Below are 21359 nucleotides of genomic sequence, written 5' to 3'. Positions count from 1 at the left end.
AGTCGAGCTTGTAGTTTCTTCTTTTTTTCATTCTTTTCGGTTGGTGTTGAATGGATTCTATGAGAGGATTGGGGGCGTGGACTTCTTTTCCCTCATCATACCCGAAGATTTCTTAAATGAGCTGCTCCCTGAAAGCCAGCTGATAAAATTTGGCATTTTAGGCAAGCTCTAAAACATCAGGATCGATGAAATAAGTTTTATCGATGTGGTTCAAAAGCCAGGACATTTTTCAAGTGTTGCCAATAGAAGCTGCCGCCACTGAATCATCCGGGTCCGTTACGTGCAAAAAAAAACAAAAACAAAAAAAGCGAAAAACCAATTTTGAGAAATTATTTTTGATGGCAGAGGGCCAGAATAGATTATTCTGGTAATTCAGTAGAGATACAGTCGTGGCAGGTCAACAATTCCAATGTATATGATGATTCCAATGAACATCAGAATCTACAACGGATTCACGTCTTCCCATGAGCCGTCACGCCGAATTTGCTGAAAATCTTCATCCATGCATACTTATTAGTGTTTCCGCACACGATCTTCATCATTTCCGCCGTGAAGAGCATCAAAAAAAAAGTCAAGAACTCGAGCGAATCTCCGAGCGCCGCTCCGCAGCGATGTGCCGATATGGACACCTAGCTGTCATTCATTCATTATTACAGCGCAAAGACGGCACAGAACAAGAAGGGGACACAACAGCGCTGACTGTCAACTAAGTTTTATTCGAGACCAGTAGGGTTTTTATACACCTGGTGATCAGAACGGGAAAACAAACATACAAGAATAGCTGTAGGCATGCGCAAGGGTACAGTAACGGCGGTTATCCGGCACGTGTCAGATTTCACATTCTTAGATTTCACAAAACTTAGTTGACAGTCAGCGCTGTTGTGTCCCCTTCTTGTTCTGTGCCGTCTTTGCGCTGTAATAATGAATGTAGGTAACCAACTCGCCCAAAATGTTGTATTATGGGACCTAGCTGTCGTCTTGGTTGAAAAACGCGACGCGACCTTGAGCATTTGGCAAAATGTCTTCGCCATACGTTGTCAAGACCCTGAAGCACTAAAATAAACCACTGTCATCAATTACAAACCGTATGCACCGCAGAAAACACACAGCGAACGAAAACATAACTTACATGCAAGTGCGCGCTGACGTTCCAGGCTCCCGAGGCGAAGTCTCGCTGCCGAAACCGAAATCCAACGTTTGTACATTGTTGCCCGACTAATAACCGCTGCTTTCGTCGCAAAAAACGAAACCGAAATCGGCCGACGTGCTCGGTGTCGGCTTTCGCTTCCGAGGAGCGCGCGGCGACGCGGACGCCATTTTCTCCGGCTGACGGTGCTGCGGCCGTTCAAAGTTTTATTTTTCACGGCGCCCCCTCATGTCAAAACACTGAAACCAAGGCTGCAATCGAAAGAGCAGTTGTTGAGCTCGCTAACTAGATGGCGGAGCACGTCCACAACGCTCCAAAATTAGCTTTTTTGCGCGGGCGATTTGAATCGATCATATGCGAACGATCGCCTAAGGCGCGGTAGCGAAAGAGTTAACGTATGTTTCTACGCCGCAACGTCAAACTCAAGTCTGAATGCACCTCATTCCAGAATACAGCTGACGCTTCCTTGATCATGCGCTGTGTCGTAAATGTTGTTCCGTTATTTAAATGCTACTGAAGGTATTTCGCTTTAGTAGAGCTTTATTAGTAGAAATTCATGAACTTATGAACGTTTGGCGCACTGGAGTAGAGCGGGCACCCAGAGAGCTACGTGTCCCAAATCCCATAGTAATTAAAGTTATTTCTCTCTCTCTCTGTGCCACAACAGAGATGTGATGATCATGACAATGTCGTCAGGCTTAATGGCACACAGAAAAATTAGAATACGTAAGAATAAAAAAGGTACACAAAAATACGACTGCCAAATCACCCTGAAACTCGGAAACGAAACAATACCTGAGAAAACTGAAGTCATGGTGCTTGGAATGTGGCTGCAAAACACAGGACGATGTAGCCAAACCGTCGCCTCTATTAAGAATACAACAGAGCAAGTCGCCAGAATCGTGCGAAGAGTCAGCAGTAAAAAGAAGGGAATGAGACAACAGGACACCCTAAGACTCGTAGACAGCCTCCTCACAAGCAGGGTAACGTACACCCTCGCCTGCCACGAACTAAACAAGCAAGATACTTTACAAATGGACACCATACTACGCAAAACATACAAAACGGCGCTCAAACTACCAATGTAGACACCAACCGAAAAACTAATGGCATTGGGAGTATCAAACACTTTCGACGAACTACGAGAAGCGCAACGTAGTGCGCAATTAGACAGACTCACTAAAACAAGAACGGGAAGACACCTACTGGAGAAATCACGGCTACATTTAGGCACACAAAGAGACAAGTAACAGATGAATAATGAAGATAGAAACAACATCCGGGTAAGACCCATAGCCAGACACATGGACCCCAATATACACCATGAAAGACGACAAGCCAGTGTCCGAGCACTCAGCAGGGAACTAGCACAGTCTACACGGACGCAGCAAAGTACCGACACCAGCGCAAAACGATCGTCGTTGTAACAGACGAAGGACAGGAAGAAATAACCAGCGCAACGATAAACAACCCAAACATAGAAGCAGCTGAAGAAGCCGACATTTCTCTGGCAATATTGAACGGCAACGCAACAGGACGCTACCTCACAATAGTGACGGACTCCAAACAAGCATGAAGAAACTACACAAGAGGCAGGATCAACAGCATCGCCAATGATATTCTACACACGACGAGAAGACACAAAAACACTAAACATAGTATAGTGTGGGTTCCCCGACATGAGGGGATGAGGGGCAACGTGGCAGCAGACGAGTTAGCCCGAGGGCACGTCAACCGACTTTGCACCACGGGCACCTTTGACCCAGTTACCCCCACGCACTCAGACATACTCGATCATTGCAGGGGTCAGCGGAAACGCTACCCAACCCCACACAAAAGGCTTACCAAAGAGGAGGCGATAGACTGGCACAGACTACAAACCGGTACCTACCCGCATCTGCACAAACTACACAAGATTTTCCCTGCACAATATGCAGACGAATGTCCGTGGTGTCCGGGTAAACCTACTCTAGAACATGTCACATGGGCCGGCCCTAAGGCAGACTTAGAGCCAAGAATAAACAACCCGAGTGTGATGCAGTGGGAGCACTTGCGGGCCAGCGAGGACAAGGAAGCGCAACGATTTCTCGTACGCCGAGCCACGATGGCAGCAGTCAAGTGCGGCATCCTGGACCAAGGATTGACCACGGCGCCCAGTGACCCGTAAGGGTCAAGAACACTTCAAATTTATCAAGAATAAATCTTTTTCTATCCATCCATCCATCCACACCAACGGCGGGGGTTTGGCCAGGAGGCGAAGCAGATCCTGTAAGATATACTCATTGTTGTAACTTCTTTTGTTTTCTTTTTTCGCCAGATGTAGCATTTTCTCCTGCACAAAGTTATGCGAACCAGTGAACGATCGTGCTATTCCTCTTCCATATCTTCGAAGCTCACCAGTGGAAAGCCACACAAGCGCACGGCAAAAACAAAAAGTAAACCTATCTCAGAATCGCGGTATTTGATTTCTACGCAAATTATTGGCAGAGGACAACAAGAACAATAAAAATTTACCTCCTTTTCAACCGTTGTTTCTTCTTTCTTTTTGCTCCGTCGGCCCCTCGAGCAGCACGTTCTTCTCGCGACCAGGCCCAAAGTTCCTCGAGCGTTCCTCTCGTGCACGGCAGCCGCCCCATTCTGAGCTCCAGCAGCTGCCCACCACGATCTACGCCAAGTAAGAGGGCCTTTTTATTCGCACCCTTATTACGCCCTTCGCAGCTTTCGCTAATTGCGAGCTAGACCGGAGCTGCAGATAGGTGTCTGTCTGGTATGAGCCGGTAGTCATCGCGTGGTTCGAAACCATTCAGGGGTGGTCAGTAGCGATGCCTTAGAGCCAGGTTTCCCGAGCGCGACGGTGGTTACGAGTCATTGTCCAGGATGGAGTAACTCAAGTTCTGGCTACACTAGACCGTTTTCGCTGGATTTTGGGTAATGTATACGATGTGATCCAGCAATTCAGCACGGCTAATGTCAGCCTTATGCGATCACCTTGAAACCAAATTACAGTGCACTACGCGGAAGAGTACTCTCCTTCCAGCCTTCACAGAATTTCAGTGTCCATATTTGTTGTCGTCTACGAAGAAACAAAGCTTGATAATATGATTGTTGAATCTAATGATGACGCTTTGTTTTCACTGTAGGGCAGTTGTAATGGCATGACGCTAACAGTAACTGAGATTTGTATGGTTTCAGACCAGCGCTGCTACATGCACAAGGCTTCATTCACAAGGTTGCGGCGACTGGCGCCCCGATAAGCTGTCTCCTAGTGGGGTCACTACCACCTTGCTACCTGGCTTGCATGTGCGTGTGAAAATCTTAGTATCGTCTCGTTATATTCGAGACCTGCTTAGAATAATCAGTATCCTTTTAGCCAGTTCCCAATCTTTCATCTTTCTTGAACTTATTTCTTCCTGTATTAAACTATTAAGGTCTGAAGAACTTTTGCACATCCATGACCCCTCTGGTTGATTTCAGAGGTGGATTCTTTCAATCTGTTTCCAAATGGCTTCCGCGATTGTCTTGTTTTCCATGCCCCCGGAGAAATGTCTACATCGCTTACCTCTTCTACTCTGTAGCGTTTCAGCCTCAAGCAGCCACTTGGAAGCTAGTAAAGTGGAGCGCTTGCACTCCAGTTTTTAGATATTGATTTATCACCTTAATATTCTGATAAGAAATATCTTACTTGTTTTCTGCTTCCAGCTAAACTGAAAACATTACCGTGGGCGACCATTTGAGCGTAGCCGCGGACAACACACGAGCCATGCGAGAGCTGGTGCGGTGCCAGCTTACCACGCCTGGCGCCACCAAACGGGGCTGCGACCAAAGTCAGGGGCCCAACTTTGGGGACACCAGCGAGCTACAAAACGCTGTCTGCGTTGTTTGCCACCGTCGCTATGCCCAGCCACCACCATCTTCAAGTCCTACGCGCCACACAGCTCTGTCCCTGCTTACGGCCCAACACAGCCGACGCCACCACAAAGGTATGTGACATGTACTCACCGCCTTTCTGTTAATGGAGGCAAATAGAGTAAACATTACTGGGTCGATTTTGTACAGATCTTACGTGGCCTCCACTTCGCTAACACTGCATCATTTGTGCTTATTAAAGAGGAACACAGTCGAACCCTGATTTATCAATATATGCATAATTGGAAGTGCAAAAAGCGACTATAGATAACCTTATCTATGACCTAGAAGTGAGAGTACATTGCGCCCTTGTCAGTGACGAGCTTCTTGCGGCGACGTGCTGCCCGCCTGTGTGCCGGTGTGCTTTATACGTTGCAGTGTCTTGAGAAAGCTAGACTTAATGCTGTGCCGCCTTTCCCTTTCTCACCATCGAAGCGACTTCCGACCATGCTTTGGAACCAGCCACTGCTTATCATGTCTAGTCCTTTTAGCAGTACACTATAAATAGAATAATCGCTTATTAAAATCAAGCTAATGCTGGTTTCGGCAGCGCCTTCGGCAGCGAAGCAAGACGCGCAAGGGCCGCCGCTCGGGTTACATTAGGTTGTTTGCCGCATGAAATAGATGTAGGGCTGAAAATCAGTACAAGAGACGGAAGACCATATTAATGCACTCCATACGAGCACTTCATCGCAAGGTTTCTCAGAGCTACAGCATCCGACAATCGCCGAAGGCCGAGTTGCCAACAAGCCTGATTTTAACGCTCATCACAACTTCATCTAGAGACGGTCATTAACTGAGGAGACCCATTTAGTTGTTCTTTGAGTGCCAGTCACAACATTTGCGCCTATCGCACTTGAGTATACGGCATATTTAGTGTCAGATATGTCTCGCACGACTTAGAATTCTTTAGGCTTTTTGTATTAGTTTGGAGGTTAATTCTTAAAGTACTCACGTCCAAAATTTTGGCCTTTGATTCGAAATCAAAAGCAGCTTTCGTAAGACGTATGAGAGTAAAGCTGTTCTAAACAGCATTGCGAAAACATTTAGCACATCGTTTATTTTTTCAGAATAAGGGCAAAGCTGTTGTGCCAGCTCAGCCATTTCTGTATTTTAATTCGTTATCAATAGTTAAACAAACTAAAAAGCTTTGGGTCGTCGAAATTTCCGGAGCTTTTCACTACGGCGTTCCTCACAGCCTGAGTCGCGTCTGGACGTTCAATCCTCATGAACGAAACCAACCTCAGCATAGTTGAATGTAACGCTTGTCTGAGGACGATACATCACTTTGTAGCGTGTTTGTAGCGTTTAAGCTGTAGCATTTTTTTTCCTTTTCACCTGTTTGTTCCTTCTTTTATCCTCACTCATTCAAATAGAGCATAGAAAGTTCTCAGAACTGACTGAACAAGCACGACTTGCCCGTCGACTCTATCCCCCTCCCCCCCTCCGCCTATCTCACTCTCAACAAATCCTCTGGAGGCGACTCCAGACCCGAACTCTTCCTACCCCTCAGCTTCTATAATACTTCCACACGGTTTCCCCCGAGTCCACTCTCTGCAGAGAATCGCACGCCACCCTGGACCACATCCTCTTCGTCTGCCCTGCCTATCCTCCCCCGCAGGGATAGCCCGCCATCGGTACATGGGAGGAATGGGTGAACCTCCTTGCGTCGCAGGAGGTTCTGGCTGTGTCAACCGGGTGCCAGTGCCATAGCAATACGTGGCACATGCGCGTAATGTGAGGGCTGTGCGGTGGCTCTGAGACCTTGCATGTTGCAAACTCACTTGCATAATAGTTTTCCATCCATCCGTCCTTAGAAAAAATTTGGATAGCTTTACTGACGCTGTAAAAGTCTATAAGTTCTGCATGCGCAATTCACTTTGTAGGCGTTATACAGAGAGAGAGAGAGAGAAAACTTTATTTACAAAGGAATTCGGGGCACGCCCCAGGGTCCCCGCACGACCCCACTGCACTCAAGTGTTTATGTTCCTGAGGTCCATAACACTGGCAGCACGGCCGGTGGCGATGGTCTGCACGGCCGGGTCCTCCGAGTGCAGCAGGGTCTCCCAGTCCTCCCAGGTCTTGAGGTTCTCTAGGTCCCGCGGGGGAGGGTCCGCCGGGCAGAGGGAAAGGATGTGGAGGGAAGAAGCGAAGGGTTCTGGGCATAGGGCGCAAGCAGGAGTGGGGAAGGAGGGATGATAGTGGGTTAGGGTAAGGGGCGAGGGGAGAGTATGTGTTTGTAATCTGCGCCAGAGTGTTGCGTGTCTGTTATCTAGGGAGGGGTGGGGCGGGGGGTAGAGCTGGCGAGAGGCTCTGTATGCCTGGGTCAGCTCACTGAATGAGTGCATGCGATCCTTCGTGAATCCCCGATCCGAGGCCACCTGAACCCGGTTTAAAGAACCTCGGGCTAAAAGGTTGGCGGCCTCGTTTCCGGGATTCCCGGAGTGCGCAGGCACCCATATCAGCTCCACTTGGCGGGGCGGGGGTGCATCGGGCGAGTCCAGTATGCCAAAAGCAGGGACATGAACTCGGCCTCGAGCAAAATTTAGAATCGCAGTTTTAGAGTCAGTTAAAATATACCGGGCTTCCGTGCGGGTTATAGCAAGTGCAATGGCGGCTTCCTCTGCAGCCTCTGGGGACGTATCTGGAGGGAGAGGTAGTGTGAGGAGAGCGGATAAAGAGGAGTCCACCGCAGCTGCTGTCGCTTCATCACCCGTGCAGGCAGCGTCCACCCATACGGCGTCCGGCTGGGGGCCGTACGCTCGATGGAGTGCCTTCGCACGGGCTCTGCGGCGCTGCTCATGGTGGGACGGGTGCATATTCCTCGGGAGCGGCCTGATGAGAAGCTCTCGGTGAAGGGATCGTGGGATGGCGAGAAGGGTTGGGTCGTTGGCCGGTATTTTGATTCCCAGGGAGTCCAGGATATACCGACCTGTGGAAGTTTTTGTGAGCCTGATGTATTGGGCCTGTCGGTGGGCCTCCACCAGTTCCCCGATCGTGTTGTGGAGGCCCAGGCCTAGTAATCTGTCTGTGGGTGTGTTGAGGGGAAGATGAAGTGCTACCTTGAATGCCTTGCGAATCAAAGCATCCAAAGCGTTTATGTCATGTTTGGATAGTTGTAAGTATGGGGTAGTGTACAGTACACGGCTGAGGACAAAGGCATGAATGAGGCGACATAGGTCGCGCTCCTTCATGCCTCTATGATGTCCCGAAACCCTGCGGATGAGGTGCGATATCGCGCCTGCAACCTGCTTGAGTTTCTTGAGGGTAGTGGTGTTTTTGCCATCGTTCTGGATGTGCAAGCCCAATACACGGAGGGTGCCAACCTCAGGTACCGGGTAACCATTCAATTCAATGGCAATGGGGGAGCGGGGACAGCGGTGGTTCTTAGGCCGGATGAGGAGCAGTTCGGACTTCTCTGGGGAGTAAGACAGTCCGATGGTCCGTGCGTAATTTTGGGTGAGGGTGGCTGCTTCCTGTAAGGTGTTCTCTATGTCGCCGTCACTGCCGTGGGTGGTCCACAGGGTGATATCGTCGGCATAAAGAGTGTGCTTAAGGTGGGGAATAGTTGCCAATTTCCGGGCGAGGGGTATGAGAGATATGTTAAAGAGAAAGGGGGAAAGGACGGACACTTGAGGGGTGCCGATACTCTGAAGTGTGTAGGAGGTGGAAGACAGAGGGCCGAAGTGTATCTCAGCCGTGCGGTCAGTCAGGAATGCTTGAATGTAGGCATACGTGCGCACACCCACATTCAATGGGGATAGAGCAGTCATGATCGCCTGATGTTCAATGCGATCAAAAGCTTTGGAGAGATCCAAAGCTAAGACTGCCTTGGTGTGACCTGGAAGAAGCGGGTCAAAAAGGTCGTGTGTGAGTTGCAGCATGGCATCCTGTGCGGATAGATGAGGGCGGAATCCCACCATGCTATGCGGGTAGAGATTGTTGTCCGCCATGTGACTTGTGAGTCTCGCTAACACAACATGCTCGAGGAGCTTCCCGAGGCATGAGGTTAGAGAAATCGGGCGAAGGTAAAAGTCTATAAGTTCTGCATGCGCAATTCACTTTGTAGACGTTATACAGGGTAGAATATACATATACATCAGAAAAACTTAAACAATATACACAAACGAAACATAGGTGTTTCGAAACATAGGGTCACTATGAGCGCGCCCATAGCTTTCAACAGTATGAGGGAGAGTCACTGTCAGCGGCGTTATCACAGATCACGCAATCCCTCCGATTAATAAAGCTCATCTGAGCGTCGAATTATTGAACTGTCGAGATGCCCCCCATCTTTTAAGGCGAAAGCCTTTAATGGCTCATACTGTCGTGACCAAGACGTGTTAGCAAATTTGTCCGCGTTTCAGATTGGTCAATATGGTCGTGACGTCACTGCGCGCGAATTCTGACGGGTGTGCACCGAAATATGTGAGACAGTTACTGCGCAATTTGCTTTCCTCGAATACAATTTTCGACTGGTGTCCACCTAGATATGGGAGACAGTTACTGAGTAATTTTCTTTCCTCAAATACAATTTTTATTTCCTTCATAACGGCCCCTCTTTCTCTCTCTTCTTTCACTCCACTTCCTCCCTTCCTGTACGGTGCGGTTCAGGTGTCCACCGAGGTAACAGAAAATAACAGGGCGATTTTCTTTCCTCAAAAAGCGTTGCGTTCAAAGGGCGACGCATCGCACCGAACAGCTAATGGCCTTCCGTGGACTCCCTGGCAGCGCTGCAACACGCTGTCGCGTTCCACTCCAAAAGGCAAAGATTAACCGTTATTAATTGGCAGTTGATTAATGCACCAAGAGAATGTGAAGTGAAATATCGCGTAGCAGAATGCAGCACTCAGGCTTTAGACTTTCACCACTTTAGCCGCTGAAGTTCCTCGTAACTTTATTCAACTTTCGCATACGAACCTCACCCCAAATGAAGAGCATATTTTTCATTAAGCTTGCAGGTCGTTGCCGCGATGCGCTCGAAGATGTCGTTCACCAAGCTGTTCATGATGGACATGGCCTTGCTGGAAACTCCAGTGGAAACTGCAGTGGAAACGCCAGCAAGGGGGAATGAGTTCAGTTAATTGCTTAACCGCCCAATTAGCCAATTAACCTTTCTAATCAGGCCTGATAAATACATAAAAGCGTGTAGGAAAGTGGTCGAGTTTGGGAATCGAACCCCGGTCTCCGGAGTGCGAGACGAGCATGCTAACCACTCCGCCACGCCAGATCCGTCCATGGTTTGGAATGAAAAAAGGCGCGTCTAGTGAATACGGTGTCTTCGTTCACACCCATCTTCCCCCCTTCCCGTTACGGCAAGGTTCAGGTGTCCACCGAGGTATGCGAGACAGATACATTTCCTTTCCTCAAAAACCAATTTACCGACGAGCAAGGCGTAGAACCAAACGGGCGATGGCGTTCTGTGGACTCCCTGGCAGCGTTTCACTCTTAGTGGCGAAGCTTAACACCTTAACCACACATCAGTGACACAAGCAGCAACACCGTGCTTAAGGCTTTCGCCTCACCGCACTTTAGGTGAACAAAGTGCCCCCCTGAATTTTTAAGGCGAAAGACTTTAATGCCTCATGCTGTCGTTAGCAGACGCGTCGGCAGATTTGTCCGCCTTTCGACGTCACTGCTTAGAAAGAAACTGCGCCGAGGGTGGGAATCGAACCAGGGCCTTTGGCATTTGAAGAGGAGACGCTACGTCCGCCACGAAGGCTCAAGGTTCGAGCATGAATAAAGACGCATGGGTTTCATAAATAAAATAAAGGGGGTAAAGTCAAGAAGAGGAAAAATAAAAATTTTAAATAAGAAAATAAAAACAAAGTAAAAATGATATGAAAATAAAAATAAAAAACAAGAAAATAAAAAAGGAGCAAAAATTAAAAACAAAAATATATGAAAAATAGAAAGTAAATAAAAACAGTGCGCCAGGCAACGCTTTCGCCTTGCAGCACTTTAGAGAGCCAAAGTGCCCCCAGAATTTTTTTTTAACCCCGTATTTCGAAACATGCGAAATCCGCATTTAGCAATATTATTGTGTCTGGACGTTGACGTGCTTCTAAACAGCCTTACAAAAAATCTTTATGCCTACTTTAATCCTCTTTTAAACACAACAATCATTATTCTTGACTACTGTAGTCGAAACCTCTCAACAGTTTCATCAGCATGGGGTGAATGACTACTGCGAATCATACCATGTTTCTGGGCTGTGCTATTTTAGGCACGTTATAATCCTTGCATTGTGCTGGCCAACGTAAGTTCAAGTTTCTGTGCTGCTGTAAAACAAATTATGAGATCAAACAAGTATATTATACTTCATGAATATCCTCTTCTTCGCACTCTAGCTTCCTTCGACATGTTCACATTTGGGCTGGCTCATTGTGCTTTTGTTTTTGTTTTTTTCTGCCTGTAGATGAGACCACGAAAGTCGCAGAGAACACCGTGAGGCGTCAAAACTGGTGAGTTGCGGAGCCGGTTTTCTGTTTTTGTTCTAAACGACCTCAACTGCAATTTCACAAGTTGTAGCCTTCAGAATCATCCGGCATATGGCACTTTCGCTAAATTTCAGTCGTGTGTTTAATCACTGTTTTCAGTTAAAACGAACTTAAGTGGGCGCCATTACTAGCACTGTCCGCAGAGAATTCTGCCGGAATAAAATACTTGGAAGGAAGGCATTCGATAAAAGACAAAAACGTATACATGACAATTTCCATCGCACAACAGTGGTCTGATTCTGCTCTAGCGTTAGTTGATATGGGACTTTTTAGCTGCAAAAGCTTCTTGAAAAACCAGGCCCTGAAAGCTACGTTGTTTTCATAGCTTCTATATGTATAGTGTCCATCGACTGCTAGAAACCATTAGACTTCGCCGAATACTGTGCAGTCTTGCAGGCATTAGAGAACCGGAGACTAGAAAATGCATATGTAAATTTGCTAAAAAAAATATGCAGTGGCTTAGCCCTGCTATGCCGGGATCTATGTAGCGTTAGGAGAGGGCCAGGTGTCGACATCTCGGTGGACACCTGAACCAGAGGTAAGGCGCATAACTGCCCTCTTGGAGCAGTCAACAGCTCAACCGTGCTTTAAGCTAAGTGGTGGTAGTGACAGGTGAGCGCTGCATGCGTTGGCATTGACAATGTTGTGCCAGAAACGCGGCGCTGAAGCCGTAGGACGTCGGCGTTCGTTGTGAACTTCATTGGCGTTGGTGTTGACAACGTTTTACACTGCGATTTTAAGAGAACCTCGTTCAGGCTAAAATAAAGCAGTCCTCTGATAAATGGCTGGCTGAAGTTCGCGATGGAAAGAAAGGGCAGCCAAGAATATTCTGGAATTATAAGCTTGTGGGGAAAAACTAATCAAATTAAGTAAAGAAAGTGCGCCTAATGGCTCCCTGGGTCAGTGGACGCTTGAATCTTGCTTGTAGGTACGTGGGGTGATGTGAGAGAGATGTGGGCTGCAGGCATTGACAAGGTTGTGCCAGAAACGCGGCGCTGAAGCCATAGACCGTCGGCGTTCATTGTGTTCAATGGCTTTGGCGTTGTCAATGTTTTCCACTCCGATCATTTTAAGGAAAGAAAGGCGAGCGCGTGCGGCGAGACACACCAGCTGTGCGTAGTGACGTCACTTGCTCCTCACGCATGCGTAGTATAGTCGCGCAAGAAAGCACACAAAGCGGAGAGACTGTGGGCAATGTAGGTCACGCCACAATAGCGATAGCGGCTATACAGCCACCATAGTCGTCCATAGAGAAAGTAGAATCCTAATGAGGCTAGGTGCCTGGCTTACAGATACCAGCTGTCCAGCCCTGTTCACCGAGTTTTTACATGGAGTACTCAGAGACCGTAGGCTGGATAGAACTTCGAATTAGAGTTATAAAAAGTACCCTAGTAATATTCGATTTTTTGGCAACATGTTGTTTTGTAACACAGAGGAACAATTTCAAGGCATGATGGAGGACCTAAAGATAGCCGATGTCCGAGCGCTTGTACTTCAGTTTCTGTGCTTGCTTCATTTCATATTTTTCGCCATGCTTGAAAGTTTGCTAAAACAGAGCAGCCCATATATTAAGTTAATGCTTGTGGTGAACTGGCCGCCAGTCGATCATCGGCTTCTCCTATATATACATATGCTAATTTCTTTGCTATCGACTGCAGGGATTACTGCCGCCACCTGCGATGCCTGGACATCGGAGAGGACCAGCCGTGCTCCATGCTCGATGCCCGCGGACGCCGTGTGCACCAGGCGATGGCTCACGTGCGGGGCGAACCGGCCGAAACTCTGCACGGCACAACACGTGCTCGGGCAGCCACCACCGCGGCCGGTGCATTCCTTAGCGTGCAGTTTTCGGTGCGCTCGTCATCCCACTTCAGCTCTTCGCAGCCTCAGGTATGGGAGCAATGAACCGGCAATGTCGTCGTCAGATAGACGAAGTGGCAGAAAACACACAAGCATAGTGACCGCGCAGATTCAAAAAGATTCAAAATTTCCCTATATGTCAGCATTTAGGGCGTTACAACCGAGTGTGTGCGTGTATATATATATATATATATATATATAAAAGCACGACGTGCACCGTCCTTTAGACGTTCCATTTCTTAGTGCAGCTAAAAGCACGCCTGCAATGAGGACGCTTTTGAAGTTTGTTTCGATGCTGTTAAAATAGGATATTTTAAAGCAGCGGTCGACATACACAACCTGGCTGTATATCTGAGATGATAGATGTATGCCGTGGCGGTACAGCCTAATTGTATGTCCTATAGTAGTAAATGGAATCAATAAGACTGGAAGGGCAATGCTCTGTGCGAATGCGCCCCTATACGCCTCGGACGAGCTCAACACAGTTAACTCGAATGTTTTCAATATTCGTTGCGAACAGCACATACTCAAAGTTACGGAAAGGCTTCACCGAGAGAGCCCAAGAGATGATAGCCAGGAGCTATTTGAACTGGACATCGCACTTTTCTCAGCAGTAATTTTTGGCTGAGTCCTTATTTCCCAGCTGTGGATTCCTGCTGCTGCACTGTTGACAAGAACAGGAAGTAAACTCAGGTCAAATTGATAGACACTCTGTGCCAGCTGATTATTAAATTTTCATTGAGCAGAATATCAAATGGGCCAACAATAAACTGTTCAGCACGTCGCACTGTCTTCTTCACTCTGGCTGTTCCCTGTTCTGATTTCTCACGATAACGCACACTTAAACACTGAGGTACGAGGCCCACGTCTTTTTTCTTTCCCTACCGTACTTCTGCGTCTTTTGTGTTTTCATTTGCGAGAAGTACAGCTTAAGGTAGCCACCGACGTTCGTGAAATTTCATGATAGAGTAGAGAAAACAATAGCATTGGCCAAAAAATTAACGAGAATTGGTGGAGTCTTGGGGCTGCTTTTGGAGTGGATGTGTTGCTGTGAATGTGTCGTCTTCAGAATTCTATCTGTGACTTCAGCTTGTCAGCGCGTTGCTTTCACTAAGTGAGAAACGGTGATGGCTACGCTTTGTAGCTATCTGCACGCAATATATCATCATGACAGAGACTTCGTGTTTCAAGTAACAGACCCCTGTGCTTTTGCTTATGGGAGTGACGGTGTCTTTAACGCAGGCGCAGGCAGGTGGGGTCGAAAGCGCAGCCGTCGAGCAGGCCCCGAAGTATCGCGAGGAGGAGAGTGGTGACAGCACTGACCAGCACGCCGACGCCCAGCTGTTCGCCGTCATCGACCACCTACGATCCATTTGCGGGAGTACTGACTTGACGTGGCGGGTGGGCGAACTGTGCCGGGTTGAATGGCGTGGCTGGTGAGTGAGCAGCCCGCGCATGATTCGTGCATAAGAGTGCATCAGACAAAGCCGATGACCCTTTGATGAAAAACACTGAAGATGCTATGCGAGCAGAGGCTGCCTTAAATGAGCATCTACATCCATGTCCACAGCTTTGCACGGTGTTGATGTGAGCGCGCATCATTCGTGTCAAATGAAACTCCAACGGAACACTTAAAATCTCAATAGAAAAGTACAAAAATATTAGCTGATGGAGAACAAATGCAGGCTGGTTTCTTTAACACTTCTAGTGAGATGCCATTTTGCCTTTACAGTAAAAATGAGCTGTAAAGCAGTTTCTCATTATGATGTTCTCAGCCGCCATTACCTTGCGCTGCTACAGCACCGTAACACACATGGTTCAAACTGCGGCCCCTTCCTTGCATGACTCGCCACAGCTTTTCTTTTAAATCGACAGCACTAAGGGTCGGGTTCAGAGGAGAACCCAGTGTAGTGGTCGTCGTCACTTGTGTGTGGATAAAAGACCGATTGGTCTACCGTGTCATTACGTCACCGGTGCAGCTGTGTGGGATTAGAAGGTCGCAACATGACGTACACGTCACTAGGACAAGAAAATATATACACTGAATGAATTGCGGTGCTAAGGAAAGGAGTAATTAGTCAGGAATCGAATCTTTAAGCTTTGGGTTCCGAGTCAGACACGGTACCCTTCTAGGCCCCGCAGGCGCTCTCGTACCGCTTGGTTAACCGGGTATTTATAGGTGTGACATGAGGGCTTTTTACGAACAGCCTCTGACGGGATCCATTATCGCTTTCGTCTCATACCTTTCAGGCCGGAGTTTAAGTGTCCCAAATTTTTTGCCTGTGGCCCACCATCGATGGTTGGTGACTTGTTCGAATAGAGCGTGATGTTTATGGAGTTCCACCGACTTAAGCAAAGCGTTTCTGGTTGTTGGTGGGGTAGGGAAATTAAGGTGTGTGTTAGTTAGTGTGTCCTATCTGATGACTCCAACTGAGTCAATTTTGAGCGCTGCGGTAGACGAAGAAATAAATAAGCACGTTCGTTTCGCTACTGCGAAGAAATCAGTACTGTTGTGCTTTGAAATGAGGGAGTGGTGAAGGAAGCAATGTATGTTCCCCTTGCCCTCTCACATATGTTTGTGTTAGTTACCTTCATGCTGGCAGGGCTGAAATTCCATGGTGGCTGAGTGGTTACGGCGCTGGGCAAGTGAGCTGAGCTGATGTACTCGGGCTCGAACCCAGCCGCGGCGGCCGCGTTCCAATGGAAGCGAAACGAAAAAGGCGGCCGTATACTGCACGATGTCAGCGCAGGCTAACGATCCCAAGGCGTTTGAAGTCGTTCCCGAGCTCTCCACTATGCCGCCCATTACTCCCCTTTTGGTTCATTCTTCCTCCCCACTCAGAGGTGTCCAATGAGAAGTGATACTGTTGCTGTGCGTTCCCTTTCATCAAAACCAATTATTTTGTGTTGAGCTCGGCGTCGTCTCTGTCGCCGGACATGGCCAGGAAATTGACGGCACCCGGTCGTTGAGCCACGGACAAGCTGAACAGCTCATTTCCCTCAATTCCCTCGCTGCCAGGATCCGCGCGTTAGTTCCGGGATTTACAGCGCTCAGCTGTCGAGCCGAATTACCTGGGTTTTAAGCCGACCGCAGCGGTCGCAACTCAATGAAGGCGAGACGCAAAAGGCACCCGTGTGCTATGCGATATGAGTGCACATTAAAGCTCCTCAAGTGGTTGGTATTTTACGGTGCCCTCCACTACGGCACCGCTTTCTCTTACCTCTTTCACTAGTGGTTCCTCTTTCACATAGTGGTGCAGGTTGTTCTGTATAACCTCTCTATATTATGCGTGTACTCATGCACTGCATCAGTATACAGGATGCGTCACCTAACAGTTTACACAGTTTATAATTTTTTTTTTTTTCAGTTAGACGACCGCTTTTTTCGGCATGGCAGTGTCAGTGGTGTAGTTCAAAATACGGGTAAGACGTGGGAATAAATTACCTTTTAACAATTACATTAAGGCTCCTTAATTATTGAGAAATGTGTAGCCCATCTTAAGTAACATCCATACGAGTTTCCAGAAATTCAAAAGCACAGTCGTCCTCGGCGGTGTGGCTCAAAACGTTTTTGCTGCATCGCGAGAAAATACTAGCAATTTCGAGAACTTTGCAGGCAAAGCAACCTCTCCGGCGCATGTAAGTCGTCGAAACAGCGTAAGAATCAGTACTTAATGGTAACGAAGGGCAGAGCTGTACGGTGTGCAGGAGAGGCCCTCTGCACGGTTTGGATAATGGCTTCTACTACTAGTGTGCTTCCAGTGGGTTTAGGTGTTGTAATGTCTGTTCCAGCTCTGTGTACGACAAAGGCATATGGTCCTGTGCTGGAGTTTGCAACGTCGATGTATATGTCGATGCCTCTGGAGGGCAGTTTTTAGTGCTTGACTTGTGTTTGGCGTGTAATGTTAAGACTTGTCTTCTGGGATTCCGGCTGATTTGTCCGGCGCAAATGGTGCCGCACTTTCGCTTTGCAACAGAGTCATGGGTACGGTGTGTCTGTGTTTGTTAATGTAGCCACTTTGCTCACCGTGCTGTGGGCTAGGTATCTGTTTCTCTTGTGACACTTGTGTTCCGCACAAAAGAGCTCTCTGTGTTTTTGTCTGCATGCTGCTTACGTGAATCAGCAACGCCGTGTCACATGTGGTTTCGGCACCGTAATTATTCGCTGTAAAAAGCACGTTATCTTTGCGGAGCCATTTTCTTTTCCCTTGGTGCCATGAATCTTGCGCGAATATCTTGATTCACCCATATCCCACTCTTCCCTCAGGGCAGTGTGGCTGGTTTCAATGACCGCGCTTTAAATGGTCTGGTCAGTTTAGTCAAAATAACAAATTAAGCGCTGCAACTGCCAAAAATTTAAGGTTGCGGAACAAAGCCCTGTACAAAGGTTTCCCCATGACGCCAGCTAAATAAGTTTCCTTCTTTTATTTTGCGAGTATATTCCTAAAAAATGTACTAGTGGCGACGCGCTCACTCTGCCCGTGCTACGCAGGTATGACTGCATCCGGACCGCCAACGTGCCAACCTCGAGTTCGGGGACGCAGCTCCAATAGGCGGCCGCTTCGGGGTGCGGGTGCTGTGTTTCGATACGAGACCACCCACAGCCTGCCCCACCCCAAGAAGAGGCCTCGCCCGCCCCCCACCGGACCATGGAAGGCGCTCGTCGGACAGCGATAGTTCAAGACGAGCGCCTTCCTCTTATAATACTTCCTGCGTTCATCGCAGTTGCTACAAGTACTCTCCTGCTTGAGACGGATGTGGACCGACTCTGCACTTTCTAAACCGCAGGTCGAAATACCAGCGGTAATATTGGTCTTCATTAATGGTCATTTTCAAACTACGAAGCATCCAAACTTATAACAATTCGAACATTTACCAAGAAGTTAGAGAAAAGCCTAGCTATGCTCAAGGCCAGTCGGGCATACTTAGTATCGAGAAAGATTCAAAAATCGTGCCTAGCAAGATCATCTACACGGGCGCGCCCAAATCAGCGAATAAGGGCACCTTGACTTGTACCACTACCAATGAGACTGATGCCTTTGCCAACTGCATCGTCTGTGCCGTGATGTCAACGAAATGTGTGGGCTTTGAACTTTTGGAATGTTTCATCGTGCCTCTCTTCTCGCCAACTCATGTCGAGAATCGAGCATGAGTCACGGAGAAGTCATATTTTTTATTTTGATGGGAACAAGCGACGCCCGTGAGCTACTTCACGTTCCTTCAAGTCCTTCAAGCCAGCTAACAACAGAAATGAAGTGCAATGATTTGGCCATAATCGCAGTAACCAAGACGGACACTAAATGCGCCTTTGACGCATTCGTCAAGGATTCGATGAAGCTCTCAGTGCATGGTTCATTCGTTTGCAAGACAAGTGAAATGGGCCACCACTATGCCTATGCTTTCAACAAGGCTCAGCGTGTTCGGGCAGAATGCTTGCCGAAAGCCACGGCGAATGGTCCTGCGTACCATCGCCGACCCGGCGTATGGGTCTACCTGTCCCTTTTAGCATGGACGAGCCAGCCACATCATGTTTGACTCTCTTGACTCGTGGTTTTCGTGTTGCAATCTTCTGTGCAATGCGCCCTAAGGTACTCTGGATCTCGTGGTTGCTTTCGGTTAGCGTCACAGGGTGAGGCTGATGAACAGTGCTTCATGCGTGATCATGCTTGCCTCTCCCCTTCTCTCTAGAGATCACCTGGCTGGACGCTGTGAACGTGGCTGTGGACTATGAAGTGTTCCACTCGGTGGTTGTGAGGAGATTTGTACTTTTGTAAAGACCGCTGCAGAAGCTGCAACACATCAGTTAGGAAGGTACGACAAACGGATGCGAGTCCAGCGCGGTGGCTAAGTGGATGTAGCCTTTCGCCGGCAGAGCCGAAGAGCACGGGATCGGGGACCTCGGGGGGACCGCGATTAGAAGAAAGCTAAATCCTAAAACGACTTCTGTGTAAAGTAATTCATGTTAAATAGCCCCAGTTCCTACAAAGTGTTCTGAAAACTTTTGTGGCATACCCTGAACCTTTTTCCCATTTGCAATGTACTACACTGCTGCATTGTGCGGTACCGATTTTTGACAGTTCAATTTCGCAGCTTTTCTAGTTTATACCTTGACCTTTCGTGTTGACTGAATGCCAAGCTCTTCGTACACTCCTCCGGTGAATCGACGTGGTTACAACACTCGCGCCCACGGCAGCGAGTCGAAGCAGTCTGGGGCAGCATAACCTCAAAAACGACCACGTAGACTACCTCTAGAGTCCCTGGTAGTTGCGGCATGCATAACTAGTTACCGAAAGGGCATGGAGCAACAACTGTAAATACCTGCCTGATTCGTACTGCGCTTGTGTGTTGCGTTCTGGAAACTATAAAAAGTGATCATACGCACGATACAAAGCTTCATGTGCTTTACTTGTCGCTACTTGGTACATAACTTTATCCATCTCGCAATCAAACTACCGCCTTCCTCCCTCCCTCTGCTGAACGCTGATTCATGCGTGTCACTCCACCAATGGCTCGCCACTCAGGCGCTGCTGAAGCACCCCCTCCCCCATTATTTCAATGCCGCTGACCAGTGTGATGTACTAATTTCGTTGCTGTGACGCCTTGTCTGCTGTATTTCCTTTTCTTTGTCCTTTGGTGTTACACAAATCATGTACCCACCTGCGATTGTCTTGTAGTTCAAGACCGCAGTATTTATAAATAAATAAATAAATAAAATAAATTATCCATTTCTGTGGAGCTCCCGTAAACCAGGGATGATAAGCATTCCACGAACACACGCTCAGCGCAACACACTGTGGCCAAACATACATTGCAACATATATCACGCTCTTACCAGTCTTCGTCAGATATCGGCACCCCCAAGAGGACGAGACCCCAAGAGCGTGCCTTGACCCTCGCTACATGCGTACTTACTCGGCGAGGTGAGTGTGATGGAGGATTGACGCAAACTCTGATGGCGAGGATGAGGGAGGGCAGAGGTGGAGAACAGAGTGTGAGGTCTAAATCAAGAACAACGAGCGAGCTGCGCAGATGATTAGGATAGGTGTAACACTAAAAGAGAGGAAGAGAACAGACTGGATCAGTGCACGTTAATTGCCCGAGTTATAGAAGTTTGCCATCCGGGCCCAGCCTGTTTCAAAACACGCAATAACGGCGACTAAAGCAAAAAATAAAGAGGTATAGTTAACAGGTGGCCGGCTTTATCCCCATGGCCCATTCACTCCGAGCTGTGTACTAAAAAAACACAAAATGGGAGAGTGCGATCGAAAATACAATGCCACTCTACACATTGTTTCTTTCAGGAAGCTACCTGAAACAGAGGAGCCACGCAAATTGCGCCGAACGATCTGATGCCCATCACCCAGGAAAAGCTGCCCAAGCAAAAACATAGCGCTTTTACCGAGAAGTCACGGTTGCGGACAAAAGCATTTTGTGATACAAACCACGGCCAGCAAGGATCTGTCATCGGACACCAAAAGCGACGGGATGGTGGCAACCGAGTTGAGTGAAAAAGGATAATGAATACCGAAGGCGACAGGAGAAAACTAGGGGCGACCAAAGGGATCTAAAATTTACAAAGCCATCTGCGTACTTTGCGTTGCCTACAAGGTGCTACTAATGTAATCACTAGAGGCCGGATTTTTAGGCACTAAAAAGCCCGTTTTAGGCGCCATAAACAGGCAGCTAAAATTGCATTTTAGGCACCTAACGTAGACAAATGGGCACTATAAACTTTATCAAAAGTGCACACAGCTCCGAACTTCAGCGCGCCATATCTGTCGCGCAACTTTTCTCACAATATACATGCTTCAGCAGAGCAAAGGGGACAGTTAGCAACCCTTTTAAAACACTTTGGTATACCTTGAAACAAACAATTCGCTTGTCGTGTACAAAAGTAGAGACAATGAACAGGAGGCCATGTAATTAGAAATTGATAGAAACATTGT

General features: G+C 47.9%; 1 protein-coding gene across 1 annotated transcript; it reads left to right on the top strand.

Moving 5' to 3' along the window:
- Positions 1-3743: 3743 nt before the first annotated feature.
- Positions 3744-18073, top strand: LOC149342622 (uncharacterized). The gene is made up of 6 exons (XM_089542199.1): positions 3744-3821; positions 4847-5127; positions 11472-11517; positions 13212-13443; positions 14656-14849; positions 17906-18073. Exons 2-6 carry the CDS (start codon positions 4908-4910, stop codon positions 17964-17966), a joined length of 753 nt encoding a protein of 250 aa, XP_089398325.1. The 5' UTR covers positions 3744-3821; positions 4847-4907; the 3' UTR covers positions 17967-18073.
- The last annotated feature ends 3286 nt before the right edge of the window (positions 18074-21359 follow it).

Source organism: Amblyomma mixtum, chromosome 5, assembly GCF_055824585.1.
Source record: "Amblyomma mixtum isolate Tamu chromosome 5, ASM5582458v1, whole genome shotgun sequence".
NCBI classification, from domain to species: Eukaryota; Metazoa; Arthropoda; class Arachnida; order Ixodida; family Ixodidae; genus Amblyomma; species Amblyomma mixtum.
Note: the sequence above shows the minus strand (reverse complement) of the source record. Positions and strands in the feature narration are given on the sequence as shown.